At 49.2% G+C, this 17,868-nt stretch overlaps 1 protein-coding gene across 1 annotated transcript in view; it reads right to left on the bottom strand.

The window, feature by feature from the left end:
• Positions 1 to 5,974: 5,974 nt before the first annotated feature.
• The window catches only part of LOC134750665 (protein O-GlcNAcase), a 36,975-nt gene continuing 25,081 nt past the window's right edge, over positions 5,975 to 17,868 (bottom strand). The window contains exons 16-23 of the mRNA XM_063685890.1: positions 17,132 to 17,185; positions 16,470 to 16,660; positions 15,945 to 16,033; positions 15,458 to 15,552; positions 14,421 to 14,569; positions 13,863 to 14,028; positions 7,712 to 7,862; positions 5,975 to 6,799 (exon numbers count right to left, since the gene is read on the bottom strand). Coding sequence (XP_063541960.1) covers positions 7,738 to 7,862; positions 13,863 to 14,028; positions 14,421 to 14,569; positions 15,458 to 15,552; positions 15,945 to 16,033; positions 16,470 to 16,660; positions 17,132 to 17,185 — 869 coding nt within the window. The 3' untranslated portion in view covers positions 5,975 to 6,799; positions 7,712 to 7,737. The remainder of the gene's footprint in view (positions 6,800 to 7,711; positions 7,863 to 13,862; positions 14,029 to 14,420; positions 14,570 to 15,457; positions 15,553 to 15,944; positions 16,034 to 16,469; positions 16,661 to 17,131; positions 17,186 to 17,868) is intronic.

Raw genomic sequence — 17,868 nt, 5'->3', positions numbered from 1 at the left:
ACTCGCGAACGCGAAGCGGCGCGGCGGGCCCACGGCGTTCGCGTTCGCAACGAGATCGCCCACGTAGGACTATAGGTATCAAAGGATTGATTCACCCCGCGCCGCATCGCTTCGCTTCGCGTTTGCGTGTTGTTCGCATACGTAGTACGCTGCGTAAGGCAAAACACCTAGATTTGTCGTAGGTGAAATAGTTATTTACGATACAAGTGCGGAAAAGAGGAAATTCGAAACGAGTGGCGATAAATTAAAACACGACCGCAGGGAGTGTTTTAAATCGACACGAGTTGCGAATTACCTTTTCGCACGTGTATCGTACAACGTTTTACAGTACATATGGCCCTTTAAACTTTCGACATATGCACGAAAAGTGCTCATTCCCGCACTAGTGCGAAAAAGTAACATCATATGTACTGTAAAATACTTTTAATTTATTCAGTATCATAATAACTTAATGCTTGTAGCGATTCAAGCATGTAAACATAATAATGTATTATTTATGTTCTGCTTTCGTGTTGTATAAATTAATAAATTGTTTTCCATTTTAAAAGCAATTATCGTGATTTTGTATACCCTGATATAAATAAAACAAAATATTATATTGTAAATGTTTATTTCTGATTATTCTTTAGATGGCCGGCACCATAAGATACGAAAACAATAATTTTCCTGCTTACACAAGCTATCATGGATACGCAAAGCTTAACATATGTATCCAGTTGCACAAAATCTCGCTAAAATTAACACATTCATTACCCCCAACGCACATGTGCGTTCACCGTCATACAAGTTTGTTCCTAGGCCACGCCCCCTGGCAGTGAATGCGTTAACGTTACATTTACTTATCTTAGGACCAGTTGCACCAAACAATTACAGCGGCCTGATCAATGTCACTGCAGTGAACTAGGAAACTTGCCCATACAATCAACTTTAGCAAACACTTTGTGACAGACGGTTTAGCGCAACCAGCACTTAAGGGGCCCACTGATTATCAGCCCGCCGGACGATATCAGCCTGTCAGTTAGAACAAAAATTTGACAGTTCCGAACAACTGACAGGTCAATATCGTCCGGCGGACTGGTAATCAGTGGGCCCCTTTAGGGCCAGTTGCACCAACCACACTTGACAGACTGGTGAACGTCACGCAACAGAGAACTATGAAAATTCCCATACGATATAATTTAGCGAACGCTCGGTGACAGGCGGTTTGGTGAAACCGACCCTTAGGGAGTACAAGGTCCGGTTAAACTAAACTGTTAACGCCATCGTAGTTCGTTAAAATACGCATGTATTCTCTATCTACGAGATGACAGCTGCCGGCATATTTAACGTTGATCAGATCGTTGATTATGAGTGGTGCAACTCGCCCTTTAATATAACGAGCGTTTGAGCAACATAAAAAGTAGTTTGGCAAATAAAAAAGATCGACCATGAAACTCAAAAATATATCTGAATATTTTGAAACACCAGCCGTCCTCTAACATTTAACACTGAATACAGTCTAAATAATAAATTATATTCAAAACAAATTGTAGGAACCATTTAAATACTTATGATAAATAAAATGAGTCATCTCTGATTCCGATACATTTTGCAAAATTGTTGTTTATATAGTATTTTATAATTATTATTTAATCACTAGCGACCCGCCCCGGCTTCGCACGGGGAGTTCAAACAATTTACACAAAATCTTTACAAATTATACACCTAAACCTTCCTCAAGAATCACTCTATTGATAGGTGCAAACAGCTTGAAAATCTGTTCAGTAGTTTTTGAGTTTATCGCGAACATACAGACAGACAGACAGACGCGGCGGCGAACTTTGTTTTATAATATGTATTGATACAGTTTCGGAAGATTGACAAACATAAACAGTTGTGATTTAAAGTATAAATAAAAAAATAAAAATGCTTTGACCTAGTTTAGTGAACAACCTCGAAAGTCAGGAGCCCAAAATATGTATTTTACAAAAAAAATGTTACTAAACGATTAGCATGATTATCTTCTGTAATAATTGAAATTGTGTGATGAAATAAAATTGATTAATATTATTCCTTAAACTTACAAATTGTTGTTTTAAGTTTTAATACTGAGGCGTCCAAAATACATAGCGCCAGACCGTGCAGGTTTGACATATATACAGGGTGGCTAAAAAAAGTGCATTCCCGTTGCCAGGGATGTTTTGGGATTATACTGAGCAACTTTTACTATAGGACCAACCCCGAAATCGCGAAAAAAATTGGCTGTTTCATACATTTTGGCTGGTCCATTTTCTATGGGAGGGTAAATTATTTTTTCGCGGTTGCTTGGTTGGTCCCATAGTAAAAGTTGCTCAGTATAATCCCAAAACCTCCCTGGCAACGGGAATGCACTTATTTTTTAGCCACCCTGTATAGAGGCCTAATAGACATATCTCATTTTGTTAAACTGTAATACTCGTACTTTTGAAATCTAATGAGTGATGAACTGATGACTTTTGATGTTAACTGTATCACGAAAGCAAAGTGACCACTATTTTTATACATTTTTACACTCATCACACTCGTAATAATAAGGGCTTAGCAGTATCACTATGAATAATTAATTAATTATGTACATTGTACAGTCAGCAGCAGAAGTTGCTAAGCGGGCGAGGTGTTTAAAATTATCTTGACGCGCTCTTATTCTCTTAACAATAAAGTCGCGTCAAGATCATTTTGAACACTTCGCCCGCTGACTGTACATAGATATACAACGTGTCCCTAACCTATGGACAAACCTTAACGTGCATATTGAATAATGAATTGGTAATATAAAAAAAATATCGTTTATTTCGTTAATATACAAAGTTATCCTCTAATATTTATGCCATAAATTTTATGGATAAATAAATGTTTTACGAAGAAAATCTTAGGAGCCGTTTGTAAATAGGTATTGTAAGAGAGCATGTCATATTATGTTACATAATAAATTAACGTAAACTCAATACAAGTACGAGTAATACTTTTTAACCCTTAAATGCATGATTTTTTCTTTTTGCCTGAAATTAATATATGTCTTACATAATTGTTTACTGATTCTAGGAAAAATAAAAATATAAATTAAAACATCGATTTTTACTGCTTAACCAGTATTAGAATTTACATAGGGTAAATAATAATTTATGTAAATTTATACAATTATTGGTAAAAGATATAAAAAATCTTACTACCATTAGAAATTTATACTATTTGTAATATACCTATAATAAAGATTTTAAATATAAATAATTACTAACCCCGAAAAAACCGCCTAAATTACATATTAAAAATCATTAAATTTTCCCAATTTTCCGCCATTTCGTGTTAAAAGAAATGTAATTTTTTTAAACTTAAATACTGCGCAAATTTCAATAAAATGACGGAAAGTGTATTAATTTACGATCAAAATAATATACAGGACCAAATAGATTTTACCTAATTATGCATAAAATTATATGTTTTTTGTTGTGTACATACATACATCACTATGCATTTAAGGGTTAAATTTCATGAATTGTGTGCCTACCAACAAATATAGACAATTATTGTTGTATCTCCCTGGATTTCACGGACCTATAAATCCCGGTCTTTTGATAGGCTTGCGTGGGGATATTGATCCAACACGTAGAGGCCCCTTGGAGAGCTTTAATGTCATGTAGAACGCCTGCTGGGACCCGTTCACAGGCGCAGCAATAGACACCCACGAACCGGTCGCAGCAGGCATAGACATAGACAATTATTATTATTAGGTATTCTTTTTTACTTTCGAATAGTTAGGTTTTCTATTTATTGAAATAAAAATATACATAATGGCACACTGATTAGTTAACTCGAGAGGGTCTAAGCTTTGTTCAGAGGCTAAGGTCACGTTGTATAATATCATTTGAATATATACAATTAAACATCAAGTTAGAAATCCTGATTATACATACACAAACAATGTTAGTCGTAATAACAGTTTATCTGATCTTACTTATATGACCTTAATTCACAATGTATAAAACATTTTAACATTATCCATGTTTTTTAACATACAAATTTCAGTTGCTACCATATTTTTAACTCTATTTCTTGCATATTTTATTGGAAATGTTACAAGTACAAAAATTCTGTTATATTTCAAATGTATTTGGGTAAACTTCAATGTGTGTACTTTCAAACTAGCCTCCTAAGGTGTGAATTTTGGGGTGTCTTTTCAAAAAGGCTTATTTCTCTATGAAAACCATACAAAATATACTCCTCATTTAGATGTTACAAAATCACAAAGTGAAGTCAACCTTATAATTGTAGTTATAAAGTAAAAAAATCCAACCATTCAAATATCACAATGACTACGTCCCGCGTGGTGCTCATTGCTCAGTCATTTGCTTCAGTCTTTCTTGCCGAAATCGCGACCCGAAGGCCTATTAATTCAATCGTCTTAGTGAAGCATCCGTCTCTATGACGCTTATTATATCAGAAAGATGAGTTTCTCTTGAAAATAATCTTACAAATAATTGAACTTGACAATTATTTAAAAATGCTGGAGTTCTGTTAATGCCTCCTCTGTCTTGCACGCCCGCGTTTTAATATCATTAAAGTCTGTGTCTGTCAGTTTTTTTTTAGTTCGAAAACAAATCGATTATTTTTGTAGTCAGGTCGCGATTTCGTGACTAGCTTCCTGCCTTAATAATTTACATTATATTTAGAGAGCCCGCACCACATTAGTGTCTTCGATGCAACGTTGGCGCAACGAGCCTCATGCATGAAGTTTATATTTGAACGAAATATGTTTTATTCGGATGTTTGTTACCGTTATATCATGTTACAAATGCATTTCCGTTTTTAAATTACCATTTAATTACTTAAAATTATAAATAAAAAGTACAAAAATTTGCCCGCGAAAAGCTAGTGAGCGAAACGCTCGAAACGCCACGTGACGTCACGCGTTCGACAGATTAGTGTCATTAGTAGCAAACGTCAGTTGGGCCGCCCAACGTGTGACGTCATCACGCTCTGTCGAATTCGCGCCAAAAATTATGAGCGTTTCAACCGCTCAAAAATTTTCAACATTTTAAATATTTTTTAATAAAATAATGTTAAGGTTTACAAAAGTATTTTTATCATTTCCGGTGTTCCAACGATATAAATTATGAATCCAAAAATAAAAATAAATTCATGCATGGAGCTAATTGCGCAGCGACACCATTTTCCATAGCGATATAGATGCCGACGCTCAAAAGACGTTAGTGTGGGGTCTGCCTTAATCAAGCTAAAATATACCTAACGGACATTGATATCGTCCGCAAGTGATTTTTTCTTAAGTAAGCTCTGTTTTTATATCCCAGACACTAAAATAACAGTTCAATTAGACAATTTTATTACTCAATCTGCCCAATCCAATTGTCATTTTAGTACAAAACTAGACAAATTGGGTATGTCTTGGTATTATCTAGATACGATAAAGTCGATAACTGTGGGTGTAGCTATAGTGAAAAGGGGTACAAGTCTCGCGCAGATCCGGTGAAAAAGGGTACAAGTGTTATAACCCTTTTCACTAGAACCACAGTTTAAGATACATAATTGAAACATGTATAATATGTATACCTAGAAGTTATCGTGCCAAAAATGAGTGTTTCATAACATCTAGGTATGATCGTGAAGGGGTTAAACGTTAACGAAATAAAAATAATTGTGCTTACTAACCATTTTAAAGTAAAGTTTAGATACAAGAAAATAATTTAATCATTATTTTGTATAAAATAGCAAGTTTGATATGGACATTAGATTGTAGTATTGACTCTTAAATTTGATAGCGATAGAGGTATATAGTGTTACCCCTTATTCATAAACCTTTACGGGCCTTATTTATTTATTTATTTATTTAATCTTTATTGCACAAAAGAAAATACAATCGTACAAAAGGCGGACTTAATGCTATGAGGCATTCTCTACCAGTCAACCTTCGGGCAAAGCAGATAATTTGTATTTGTATTTAGTTAAATTATGTTTCATACCTTCCTTGCAAATACATAAGTCAAAATGAATCATAGCTAATTCAGGCCGGAAACGCGTTTATGAATAACGCCATTAGAATTTACAATTTGTTTCATTAAACCTATGATAATGATCTATCGATTAAAGAAAGGATGATAATACTTAAATCACACCAATCTAGGCGCCGCCATACAATAGATATTACGCTCTCATTTTGAAATTCAGGTCTACAAATAAATTAGAGCCAGTAGAAGTTTTACACACAAAACTTTAGTTTTTTTGTGTACCAATTAATGGACCGGCCACACGGTCCGAGACAAAATAGGAAAATGGTCAAAAGACATCACAACATGGTACCGAAGAGGCGGGAAAAGGAATGATGGTGGACAAAAAATGAGATGGGAAGACGAGTTTAGGTAGGTGACTGGAGCCTTGTAGAGAAGACAAGCTCTGGACGGGGACGCGTGGAAGAATATGGGAGAGGCCTATGGCAAGGGCAACCAGACAAAACGTCTGCGGAGAAAGGCTAGCATAAGCAGTAAGTAAGTAACAATTTTTAACAATGAAAACAAATACCAGACATAACATATATAGTTATGTACGTAAATGTTCATGCCAAGTTTCATGTAATTTAACCATGCCGTTTTAATATAAGAGAGTAACTTCGATTGTATGGAAGCGGCTTATTGGCGGCGGGGACTTAAAAAAACCGTTTATAAGATCACATGGATAGTAACATACATACATACAGATACTATAGGTAGACACGATAAACTATTTAGAAGACATACCGACAGCTCACATTTTCGCAAATCGGTGGATGATACTGAAACAATGAGGTAATTTGATAGTTAGTATCATCTAATCTAATTAAACAATCATTTAAAATTTCTCTTAAATTTTGTTTCAATTTAATTTAAAATGTTTATAAAGAGTCCATACAACTATCGGCCAATCTCCCTGTCAGCTGAAAATTATGGAAAAAAGTAAGTAAAAATAACAACAATGATAAGTTTTTCAAACAGAAACTTATTCTACTTATTTACATTACCTACTTTTATATCTGCTGACTTGAATCTTTTTGACCTGACGAAAGCCTTTGATACTGTCTCACCTTATTTATGAACATATCTGGTGAATATTGTAAGCATACTTGCATTTTAATAGTTGAATAAGTAGTTGATTAACATAAAATAAACTATAATGGTTGATGTAAAAGGATGTATTTATCAAGGATTACAATATAAGGCTTTCGGTGTACCGCAAGGCAGAGATCTCGGGCCGCTATTGTTCATGATTTATACACTAACGCCACCGCTATTGTCGCCGCCGTTCTGTAGAACCGCAGCACGTATGGACCTGCATATGTAACCTCAGGGCCGCAGCACATACCTGGGTTAAAACATTTTTGGGTGAGTTAAGCTTGTGCGTCTTTTCTGTGAACACCATAAATGTTTAATTTTCTCATTGGATCCTTAGAGGCGCCTAAACTTTTTAATAAAAGCTGTATGATGAAAGCCGTTGTAAAATGTACCCTGTGTTTTGTAAACTGTGTGAGGTGTGCAATAAAGAGAGAGAGAGATTGTAATTATGTCAACAGGAGAGTCGCCATATTTCCGGAACGTTTATAGCCCGTATCGGTGTACCGCAAGGCGTATCTCGGGCGACACTTTTTCTATTAGCTTCTATCAGAGTCCCTCAGGGCAGTGACCAAGGACCGATTTTGTTGTTGTGTTACCTGTGCCTGACACGGGTCACTCGGCGCTAGAAGGAGCGCGCGAGGAACACGCGGGAACCCGAGCGGGCCGCCTCCGCGAACCCGAGCTTGCTGTAGAACTGGAGGAGGTAGTGGTCGGTCGCGTTAATGCACACGTGCACGCCGTTCACACCTGAAATAATATCAGGTTTATTTATTCGATGTAAATAATTTCATTAATTCTAGTTTTCACAAAAAAAAATACAGTTTAGGTTCTACACTAAACTTTTTGCATTGGTTGCTTTAAAATCTAGTTGACAATAACAATGCAGACACTAGATTACAATTGCTTACGACAATTGTGGTGGTCACAATGGTAAAACTTGATCAAGAAATGTTTGTATATGATTTTTTTTTTGTGAACATAAACAATTCAACAGTCTTTTTTAAAGATAAGGTATATTTCAGTGATGTACGTATCACTTTGAATGATTTAGTCCTAATTGGTAGTCTCATCTTACTCTAATAATGTTACCATGCACGTTTGATGCGGATAGTAAACAAGTGAGCAGGCGCTCGCTGCGGGTTGCGGAATCGCCGGGTGCAGCAGCTCTGGTGGGAGTGGATGCAGTGTTACCACGAGCTCTTAATGCGACCAGTAGACTGTAACATTTGATTCACCATGAGCCCGCAGCGCGGCCAGGAGACACGTGAGCAGCCGCGCCGGCGCGAGCGGGTCGCGGCAGTCGGCGCGCACGCAGCACGTCAGCAGCGCCGGGTGCGCGCGCAGCACGCCCGCCGGCGCTCGCTCTAGAGTACTGAACTAGTGGGAGTAGTACCGTGAGCCCGCAGCGCGGCCAGGAGACACGTGAGCAGCCGCGCCGGCGCGAGCGGGTCGCGGCAGTCGGCGCGCACGCAGCACGTCAGCAGCGCCGGGTGCGCGCGCAGCACGCCCGCCGGCGCTCGCTCTAGAGTACTGAACTAGTGGGAGTAGTACCGTGAGCCCGCAGCGCGGCCAGGAGACACGTGAGCAGCCGCGCCGGCGCGAGCGGGTCGCGGCAGTCGGCGCGCACGCAGCACGTCAGCAGCGCCGGGTGCGCGCGCAGCACGCCCGCCGGCGCTCGCTCTAGAGTACTGAACTAGTGGGAGTAGTACCGTGAGCCCGCAGCGCGGCCAGGAGACACGTGAGCAGCCGCGCCGGCGCGAGCGGGTCGCGGCAGTCGGCGCGCACGCAGCACGTCAGCAGCGCCGGGTGCGCGCGCAGCACGCCCGCCGGCGCTCGCTCTAGAGTACTGAACTAGTGGGAGTAGTACCGTGAGCCCGCAGCGCGGCCAGGAGACACGTGAGCAGCCGCGCCGGCGCGAGCGGGTCGCGGCAGTCGGCGCGCACGCAGCACGTCAGCAGCGCCGGGTGCGCGCGCAGCACGCCCGCCGGCGCTCGCTCTAGAGTACTGAACTAGTGGGAGTAGTACCGTGAGCCCGCAGCGCGGCCAGGAGACACGTGAGCAGCCGCGCCGGCGCGAGCGGGTCGCGGCAGTCGGCGCGCACGCAGCACGTCAGCAGCGCCGGGTGCGCGTGCAGCACGCCCGCCGGCGCTCGCTCTAGAGTACTGAACTAGTGGGAGTAGTACCGTGAGCCCGCAGCGCGGCCAGGAGACACGTGAGCAGCCGCGCCGGCGCGAGCGGGTCGCGGCAGTCGGCGCGCACGCAGCACGTCAGCAGCGCCGGGTGCGCGCGCAGCACGCCCGCCGGCGCTCGCTCTAGAGTACTGAACTAGTGGGAGTAGTACCGTGAGCCCGCAGCGCGGCCAGGAGACACGTGAGCAGCCGCGCCGGCGCGAGCGGGTCGCGGCAGTCGGCGCGCACGCAGCACGTCAGCAGCGCCGGGTGCGCGCGCAGCACGCCCGCCGGCGCTCGCTCTAGAGTACTGAACTAGTGGGAGTAGTACCGTGAGCCCGCAGCGCGGCCAGGAGACACGTGAGCAGCCGCGCCGGCGCGAGCGGGTCGCGGCAGTCGGCGCGCACGCAGCACGTCAGCAGCGCCGGGTGCGCGCGCAGCACGCCCGCCGGCGCTCGCTCTAGAGTACTGAACTAGTGGGAGTAGTACCGTGAGCCCGCAGCGCGGCCAGGAGACACGTGAGCAGCCGCGCCGGCGCGAGCGGGTCGCGGCAGTCGGCGCGCACGCAGCACGTCAGCAGCGCCGGGTGCGCGCGCAGCACGCCCGCCGGCGCTCGCTCTAGAGTACTGAACTAGTGGGAGTAGTACCGTGAGCCCGCAGCGCGGCCAGGAGACACGTGAGCAGCCGCGCCGGCGCGAGCGGGTCGCGGCAGTCGGCGCGCACGCAGCACGTCAGCAGCGCCGGGTGCGCGTGCAGCACGCCCGCCGGCGCTCGCTCTAGAGTACTGAACTAGTGGGAGTAGTACCGTGAGCCCGCAGCGCGGCCAGGAGACACGTGAGCAGCCGCGCCGGCGCGAGCGGGTCGCGGCAGTCGGCGCGCACGCAGCACGTCAGCAGCGCCGGGTGCGCGCGCAGCACGCCCGCCGGCGCTCGCTCTAGAGTACTGAACTAGTGGGAGTAGTACCGTGAGCCCGCAGCGCGGCCAGGAGACACGTGAGCAGCCGCGCCGGCGCGAGCGGGTCGCGGCAGTCGGCGCGCACGCAGCACGTCAGCAGCGCCGGGTGCGCGCGCAGCACGCCCGCCGGCGCTCGCTCTAGAGTACTGAACTAGTGGGAGTAGTACCGTGAGCCCGCAGCGCGGCCAGGAGACACGTGAGCAGCCGCGCCGGCGCGAGCGGGTCGCGGCAGTCGGCGCGCACGCAGCACGTCAGCAGCGCCGGGTGCGCGCGCAGCACGCCCGCCGGCGCTCGCTCTAGAGTACTGAACTAGTGGGAGTAGTACCGTGAGCCCGCAGCGCGGCCAGGAGACACGTGAGCAGCCGCGCCGGCGCGAGCGGGTCGCGGCAGTCGGCGCGCACGCAGCACGTCAGCAGCGCCGGGTGCGCGCGCAGCACGCCCGCCGGCGCTCGCTCTAGAGTACTGAACTAGTGGGAGTAGTACCGTGAGCCCGCAGCGCGGCCAGGAGACACGTGAGCAGCCGCGCCGGCGCGAGCGGGTCGCGGCAGTCGGCGCGCACGCAGCACGTCAGCAGCGCCGGGTGCGCGCGCAGCACGCCCGCCGGCGCTCGCTCTAGAGTACTGAACTAGTGGGAGTAGTACCGTGAGCCCGCAGCGCGGCCAGGAGACACGTGAGCAGCCGCGCCGGCGCGAGCGGGTCGCGGCAGTCGGCGCGCACGCAGCACGTCAGCAGCGCCGGGTGCGCGCGCAGCACGCCCGCCGGCGCTCGCTCTAGAGTACTGAACTAGTGGGAGTAGTACCGTGAGCCCGCAGCGCGGCCAGGAGACACGTGAGCAGCCGCGCCGGCGCGAGCGGGTCGCGGCAGTCGGCGCGCACGCAGCACGTCAGCAGCGCCGGGTGCGCGCGCAGCACGCCCGCCGGCGCTCGCTCTAGAGTACTGAACTAGTGGGAGTAGTACCGTGAGCCCGCAGCGCGGCCAGGAGACACGTGAGCAGCCGCGCCGGCGCGAGCGGGTCGCGGCAGTCGGCGCGCACGCAGCACGTCAGCAGCGCCGGGTGCGCGCGCAGCACGCCCGCCGGCGCTCGCTCTAGAGTACTGAACTAGTGGGAGTAGTACCGTGAGCCCGCAGCGCGGCCAGGAGACACGTGAGCAGCCGCGCCGGCGCGAGCGGGTCGCGGCAGTCGGCGCGCACGCAGCACGTCAGCAGCGCCGGGTGCGCGCGCAGCACGCCCGCCGGCGCTCGCTCTAGAGTACTGAACTAGTGGGAGTAGTACCGTGAGCCCGCAGCGCGGCCAGGAGACACGTGAGCAGCCGCGCCGGCGCGAGCGGGTCGCGGCAGTCGGCGCGCACGCAGCACGTCAGCAGCGCCGGGTGCGCGCGCAGCACGCCCGCCGGCGCTCGCTCTAGAGTACTGAACTAGTGGGAGTAGTACCGTGAGCCCGCAGCGCGGCCAGGAGACACGTGAGCAGCCGCGCCGGCGCGAGCGGGTCGCGGCAGTCGGCGCGCACGCAGCACGTCAGCAGCGCCGGGTGCGCGCGCAGCACGCCCGCCGGCGCTCGCTCTAGAGTACTGAACTAGTGGGAGTAGTACCGTGAGCCCGCAGCGCGGCCAGGAGACACGTGAGCAGCCGCGCCGGCGCGAGCGGGTCGCGGCAGTCGGCGCGCACGCAGCACGTCAGCAGCGCCGGGTGCGCGTGCAGCACGCCCGCCGGCGCTCGCTCTAGAGTACTGAACTAGTGGGAGTAGTACCGTGAGCCCGCAGCGCGGCCAGGAGACACGTGAGCAGCCGCGCCGGCGCGAGCGGGTCGCGGCAGTCGGCGCGCACGCAGCACGTCAGCAGCGCCGGGTGCGCGTGCAGCACGCCCGCCGGCGCTCGCTCTAGAGTACTGAACTAGTGGGAGTAGTACCGTGAGCCCGCAGCGCGGCCAGGAGACACGTGAGCAGCCGCGCCGGCGCGAGCGGGTCGCGGCAGTCGGCGCGCACGCAGCACGTCAGCAGCGCCGGGTGCGCGCGCAGCACGCCCGCCGGCGCTCGCTCTAGAGTACTGAACTAGTGGGAGTAGTACCGTGAGCCCGCAGCGCGGCCAGGAGACACGTGAGCAGCCGCGCCGGCGCGAGCGGGTCGCGGCAGTCGGCGCGCACGCAGCACGTCAGCAGCGCCGGGTGCGCGTGCAGCACGCCCGCCGGCGCTCGCTCTAGAGTACTGAACTAGTGGGAGTAGTACCGTGAGCCCGCAGCGCGGCCAGGAGACACGTGAGCAGCCGCGCCGGCGCGAGCGGGTCGCGGCAGTCGGCGCGCACGCAGCACGTCAGCAGCGCCGGGTGCGCGTGCAGCACGCCCGCCGGCGCTCGCTCTAGAGTACTGAACTAGTGGGAGTAGTACCGTGAGCCCGCAGCGCGGCCAGGAGACACGTGAGCAGCCGCGCCGGCGCGAGCGGGTCGCGGCAGTCGGCGCGCACGCAGCACGTCAGCAGCGCCGGGTGCGCGTGCAGCACGCCCGCCGGCGCTCGCTCTAGAGTACTGAACTAGTGGGAGTAGTACCGTGAGCCCGCAGCGCGGCCAGGAGACACGTGAGCAGCCGCGCCGGCGCGAGCGGGTCGCGGCAGTCGGCGCGCACGCAGCACGTCAGCAGCGCCGGGTGCGCGCGCAGCACGCCCGCCGGCGCTCGCTCTAGAGTACTGAACTAGTGGGAGTAGTACCGTGAGCCCGCAGCGCGGCCAGGAGACACGTGAGCAGCCGCGCCGGCGCGAGCGGGTCGCGGCAGTCGGCGCGCACGCAGCACGTCAGCAGCGCCGGGTGCGCGTGCAGCACGCCCGCCGGCGCTCGCTCTAGAGTACTGAACTAGTGGGAGTAGTACCGTGAGCCCGCAGCGCGGCCAGGAGACACGTGAGCAGCCGCGCCGGCGCGAGCGGGTCGCGGCAGTCGGCGCGCACGCAGCACGTCAGCAGCACGCCCGCCGGCGCTCGCTCTAGAGTACTGAACTAGTGGGAGTAGTACCGTGAGCCCGCAGCGCGGCCAGGAGACACGTGAGCAGCCGCGCCGGCGCGAGCGGGTCGCGGCAGTCGGCGCGCACGCAGCACGTCAGCAGCGCCGGGTGCGCGCGCAGCACGCCCGCCGGCGCTCGCTCTAGAGTACTGAACTAGTGGGAGTAGTACCGTGAGCCCGCAGCGCGGCCAGGAGACACGTGAGCAGCCGCGCCGGCGCGAGCGGGTCGCGGCAGTCGGCGCGCACGCAGCACGTCAGCAGCGCCGGGTGCGCGTGCAGCACGCCCGCCGGCGCTCGCTCTAGAGTACTGAACTAGTGGGAGTAGTACCGTGAGCCCGCAGCGCGGCCAGGAGACACGTGAGCAGCCGCGCCGGCGCGAGCGGGTCGCGGCAGTCGGCGCGCACGCAGCACGTCAGCAGCGCCGGGTGCGCGCGCAGCACGCCCGCCGGCGCTCGCTCTAGAGTACTGAACTAGTGGGAGTAGTACCGTGAGCCCGCAGCGCGGCCAGGAGACACGTGAGCAGCCGCGCCGGCGCGAGCGGGTCGCGGCAGTCGGCGCGCACGCAGCACGTCAGCAGCGCCGGGTGCGCGTGCAGCACGCCCGCCGGCGCTCGCTCTAGAGTACTGAACTAGTGGGAGTAGTACCGTGAGCCCGCAGCGCGGCCAGGAGACACGTGAGCAGCCGCGCCGGCGCGAGCGGGTCGCGGCAGTCGGCGCGCACGCAGCACGTCAGCAGCGCCGGGTGCGCGCGCAGCACGCCCGCCGGCGCTCGCTCTAGAGTACTGAACTGGTGGAAGTGGTGGATGCAGTCCTGGGGAAATCGTTCCAAATTAGATCACCAAGCTCTCTCCACCAGACCATACGCTTTGAAGGCTTTGCCGCCTTGTGGCCTAAACTTGACATTGACACTAAGGTTTAGGTTTATTCCCCCTTTAGTCCTGTGCAGCCCACTACAGTTCACGCACATCCCCAACCTGATTGTGATTTTAAAATTGGCCGCCTTTTCTATTTCCTTTTATTTAGCTCCGATTGCATTACAATGTACCTATGATGAACATTTTTTTACATTTGTGGCTTTACTAGTGCGCTTTAGAAATTTTTTTTTGGCATCTTGACTAGGCATCCAGGTAAGACTAATTTGGCGTGGAAGCGCGGGATACGGTAGCCCGATGCCCCATTAAAAAAATCTAGTATGTCTCTTACCTTAGCCGCCTGACTCAGGTCTTCCCTCTCAGTTAGCTGCTCGGGGTATTTCTTGCACATCTCCGGTATCCAGGCCACTTCTTGTTTCTTGTAGAACTCTTTGCTGTTTAGCGCTGCGCACGCATAACCAACTATTCCTAGTTTTACCCCTGAAAATATTACAACTGTGAGCTATTCTATAGGTAAGAGCGAGAACCCAAACTGACCGACTTGTTTTAGACTAAAAAATGACAAGGAAACAAGCAAAAAGACATACGAGCAAAAATTCTACGATAAAGTTCCGTTTTAAATTCTTTGCTTTTAACTTGCCAATGGTAGTCCTGTCTCCTTGCATTAAGCTAGAAGGTCGGCAAACTTTTGAAATAAAGGGAGAGACTATACCCCGTTTTTTTAGGGTTCCGTACCCAAAGGGTAAAAACGGGACCCTATTACTAAGACTCTGTCCGTCCGTCTGTCTGTCTGTCTGTTCTTCTGTCACCAGGCTGTATCTCATGATCCGTGATAGCTAGACAGTTTAAATTTTCAGATGATGTATTTCTGTTGCCGCTATAACAACAAATACTAAAAACAGAATAAAATAAATATTTAAGTAGGACTCCCATACAACAAACGTGTTTTTTTTGCCGTTTTTTGCGTAATGGTACGGAGCTTGGCCGGTTTATAGATTAGAATTTTTTTAACCTGAAAAGTAGTGGTATGTAATTAAATTTTTCTTCCGAAATGCTAGAGTGCCTATGATATCTAATATTGCGGTACAATGATATGTAAACGACACTATAATTCAGTGCATAGTTACATTTAATTTTGGAGGAAAAAAGTTATCACTACTTTAGAGGTTATAAAATTTCTAATCTGAAAAAAAAAAACGATATATCAGTTTCTGGTGTGTGAAAGAGATATTACTATTGATCTGGTCTGTCTAACTAAATGATTATTTTTAGAAAACTATTAGTTGCAATGTACCCTAAAAAAAGGCGTGTTAAACTGGTTATAGTTTACAAATATAGTCAGTTTATTGTGTTAAAAATGATACTAACCGTTAACGTTTTCCTCTCCTTCCCTCATGAACATTTCGTCCTCCTCTATCACCATGCACAGAGAAGGCGCTAATGTCAGGAATGGTTGCACTAGCCTGAAAACAATAAACATGTCATAATGTTACGAGTAATGATTCGGTCAAATTGTGTTTAATTCAAATTTAAACTATCGTGAGACATATTAACTTACCTAACTTAGCAGTTTCACCCACGTATTTTTAGTCACTCGTAAAATACGTGCATGGGTGAAACCGCTAAGTTGTGTTTAAATTTCTAAAATACCTAAATAGTCAAAATGTGGTATTTTCTATAAAAGGGGGGGGGGGAGGGGGGGGGAAGGGGAAGGGTCGATGGCGCTTACGCCATTATTAACGATTGCTCCGATATAAATACAATGCCGCGCGGAACTGTGCGGCGTAAGCGCCATCGACAATAAGGTCCCTTTTCATAGAAAATGCCCCAAATAGTAAAAGTGTCAGCAACTTACCTATCGGCCGGTAAAGTTTGCAGATCGCTCGGGAAAAGGTCGCTGCAGTCCGAGCCGTCTCTGCACGTTTTATGGCATATCTCGCACACCTGAAACAATGTATAAATAAATAATATATGTGGGACAATATTAAACAAATTTACTAAGTCCCACAGTAAGCTCAATAAGGCTTGTATTGTGGGCTACAAAGCGGAAAAATGCTGGGGATCGGCAACGAGCGTAGCGCTAGGAAAACGTTGGCAATGAATGTGTTAAAGTACTCAAGATGCCGTCTTACAACCATGGAAAGTACAGTTTGCTCGATCGTTTCTTTTCTAGGTAGTCACTTTCGTCAAACGTTTCTGCGCAAATTGTCGCCTAAAGCCTCCTATCCTATCGATATTGAAGAAAACCAAGAAAGCGCTAAGGCGGTGTTCCCGTTGGTGTCATAATCGTGTAAGATAAAGATAAGACCCACGGCGCTTTCAAGTCTGTCATAAGTCCGCCGGGGAGGAACACGTAAGGGTCCGTGTAGTTAAGACTCACAGCGTTCTCATCGGCGGCGGTGTAGGGCCGCACCGTGAGCGGCGGCTCGCGAGGCACGGCCTGCGGGCGCAGTTGGTCGCCGCTGCACTCGACTGGGAGAAGCCGCCGTAAATCGGCTGTAAGTCCGCCGCGGAACACCCAAGGTTCCTGGGCTCCGCTCTCGAACGCTTCCCGCCAACCTTTTGAGAACCCTGCACAAAATATACAAACAAATTCTCGGTTTTAGCCGGGGTGAAGACCGCCAGGCTAAAGTGGGACTGGGCTGGACATGTCTGCTTGCGGATGCATTATGACAGATGTGCCAAAATAGCCACTAGCTGGCATCCCCAGTGTAGTCGTGGCAGAGGCAGACCGAGAAAGAGATGGCGGGACGATTTGGATGCGTTCCAGCGGGATTGGCGGGATCTTGCTCAGCACAGGGAGGATTGGAAAGGGAGAGGGGAGGCCTTTGCCCAGCAGTGGGCTACACATAGGCTAAAAAAGTTGCCTTTTCGAAACTAAGTAAATACTACCATATAGAAAACACCGTAATGCATTGTGAATATTTTTGTATCTCGACAAAGGTAATCAAGATAATATACATCTTAAAAACAGAGATCAAAATTTAAAATGAAACAAATTATGAATAAATTTATACAAACATGTAAAAAGGGATTACTTACATGTATAGCTGCCTTGTGTATTCGTGGCAATATTCTGCGGGAATTTGCCGAGTTCTGAAACAAAATTTCTAGATCATTTTACTAGTTTTGAGTAAATAGTTCAGAGATGTAGTGCGGCTGCAGAGCTAAATAAAAACGTTTGTTATCAGGCAACTAAGGCCATACATACCTTACAGACTGACATATATACAATAATTATATTTTTAGACACTAACAATTATTTTGGCGACAACACTGCGTCACCTGTACTGCTGTAGGAAGTAGGAACCGGCAGATTCCCACGGAACCGCCGAAAAACCATGCCCTTCGGTTAAAATTCCGCGCTCGTGATGTATCAAATCGAAGCAACTCAATTGAAAAGGTAGGTTGGATTGGACAATAACAACATTTTACCTTAACCTCGTAAGGCCCACCATACAAAGTTTCCCTATTTTTAATTTGAACCTTGTTGTATAGAAGATTAGGGTGACATTCGTTTGTTTTAGAAAACATTGAAACAAAAGAAATGCTACTTAATTCAGTTAGTGTAAGGTTCAAATTAGATTGAAACAGAGTGTACATTGTAATGCACATTGGGCCTTATGGGGTTAATTCCACAAATTCTCAGCGGGTAAACCGAAATAAATGTCATATACGAAGAAAAGGTGACCGAGGCCTCCAGTGCCCAGGACTGGAATCAAACCGGCGTCCTTTGCTATCGGGGCAGGTGCCTAAGCCCCTCGGCCAACCGTGCCATT

This window comes from Cydia strobilella, chromosome 20, assembly GCF_947568885.1.
Source record: "Cydia strobilella chromosome 20, ilCydStro3.1, whole genome shotgun sequence".
In the NCBI taxonomy this organism is placed as follows: domain Eukaryota; kingdom Metazoa; phylum Arthropoda; class Insecta; order Lepidoptera; family Tortricidae; genus Cydia; species Cydia strobilella.
The sequence above is the reverse complement of the archived record's forward strand: the minus strand, read 5'-3'. Positions and strand labels throughout refer to the sequence as shown.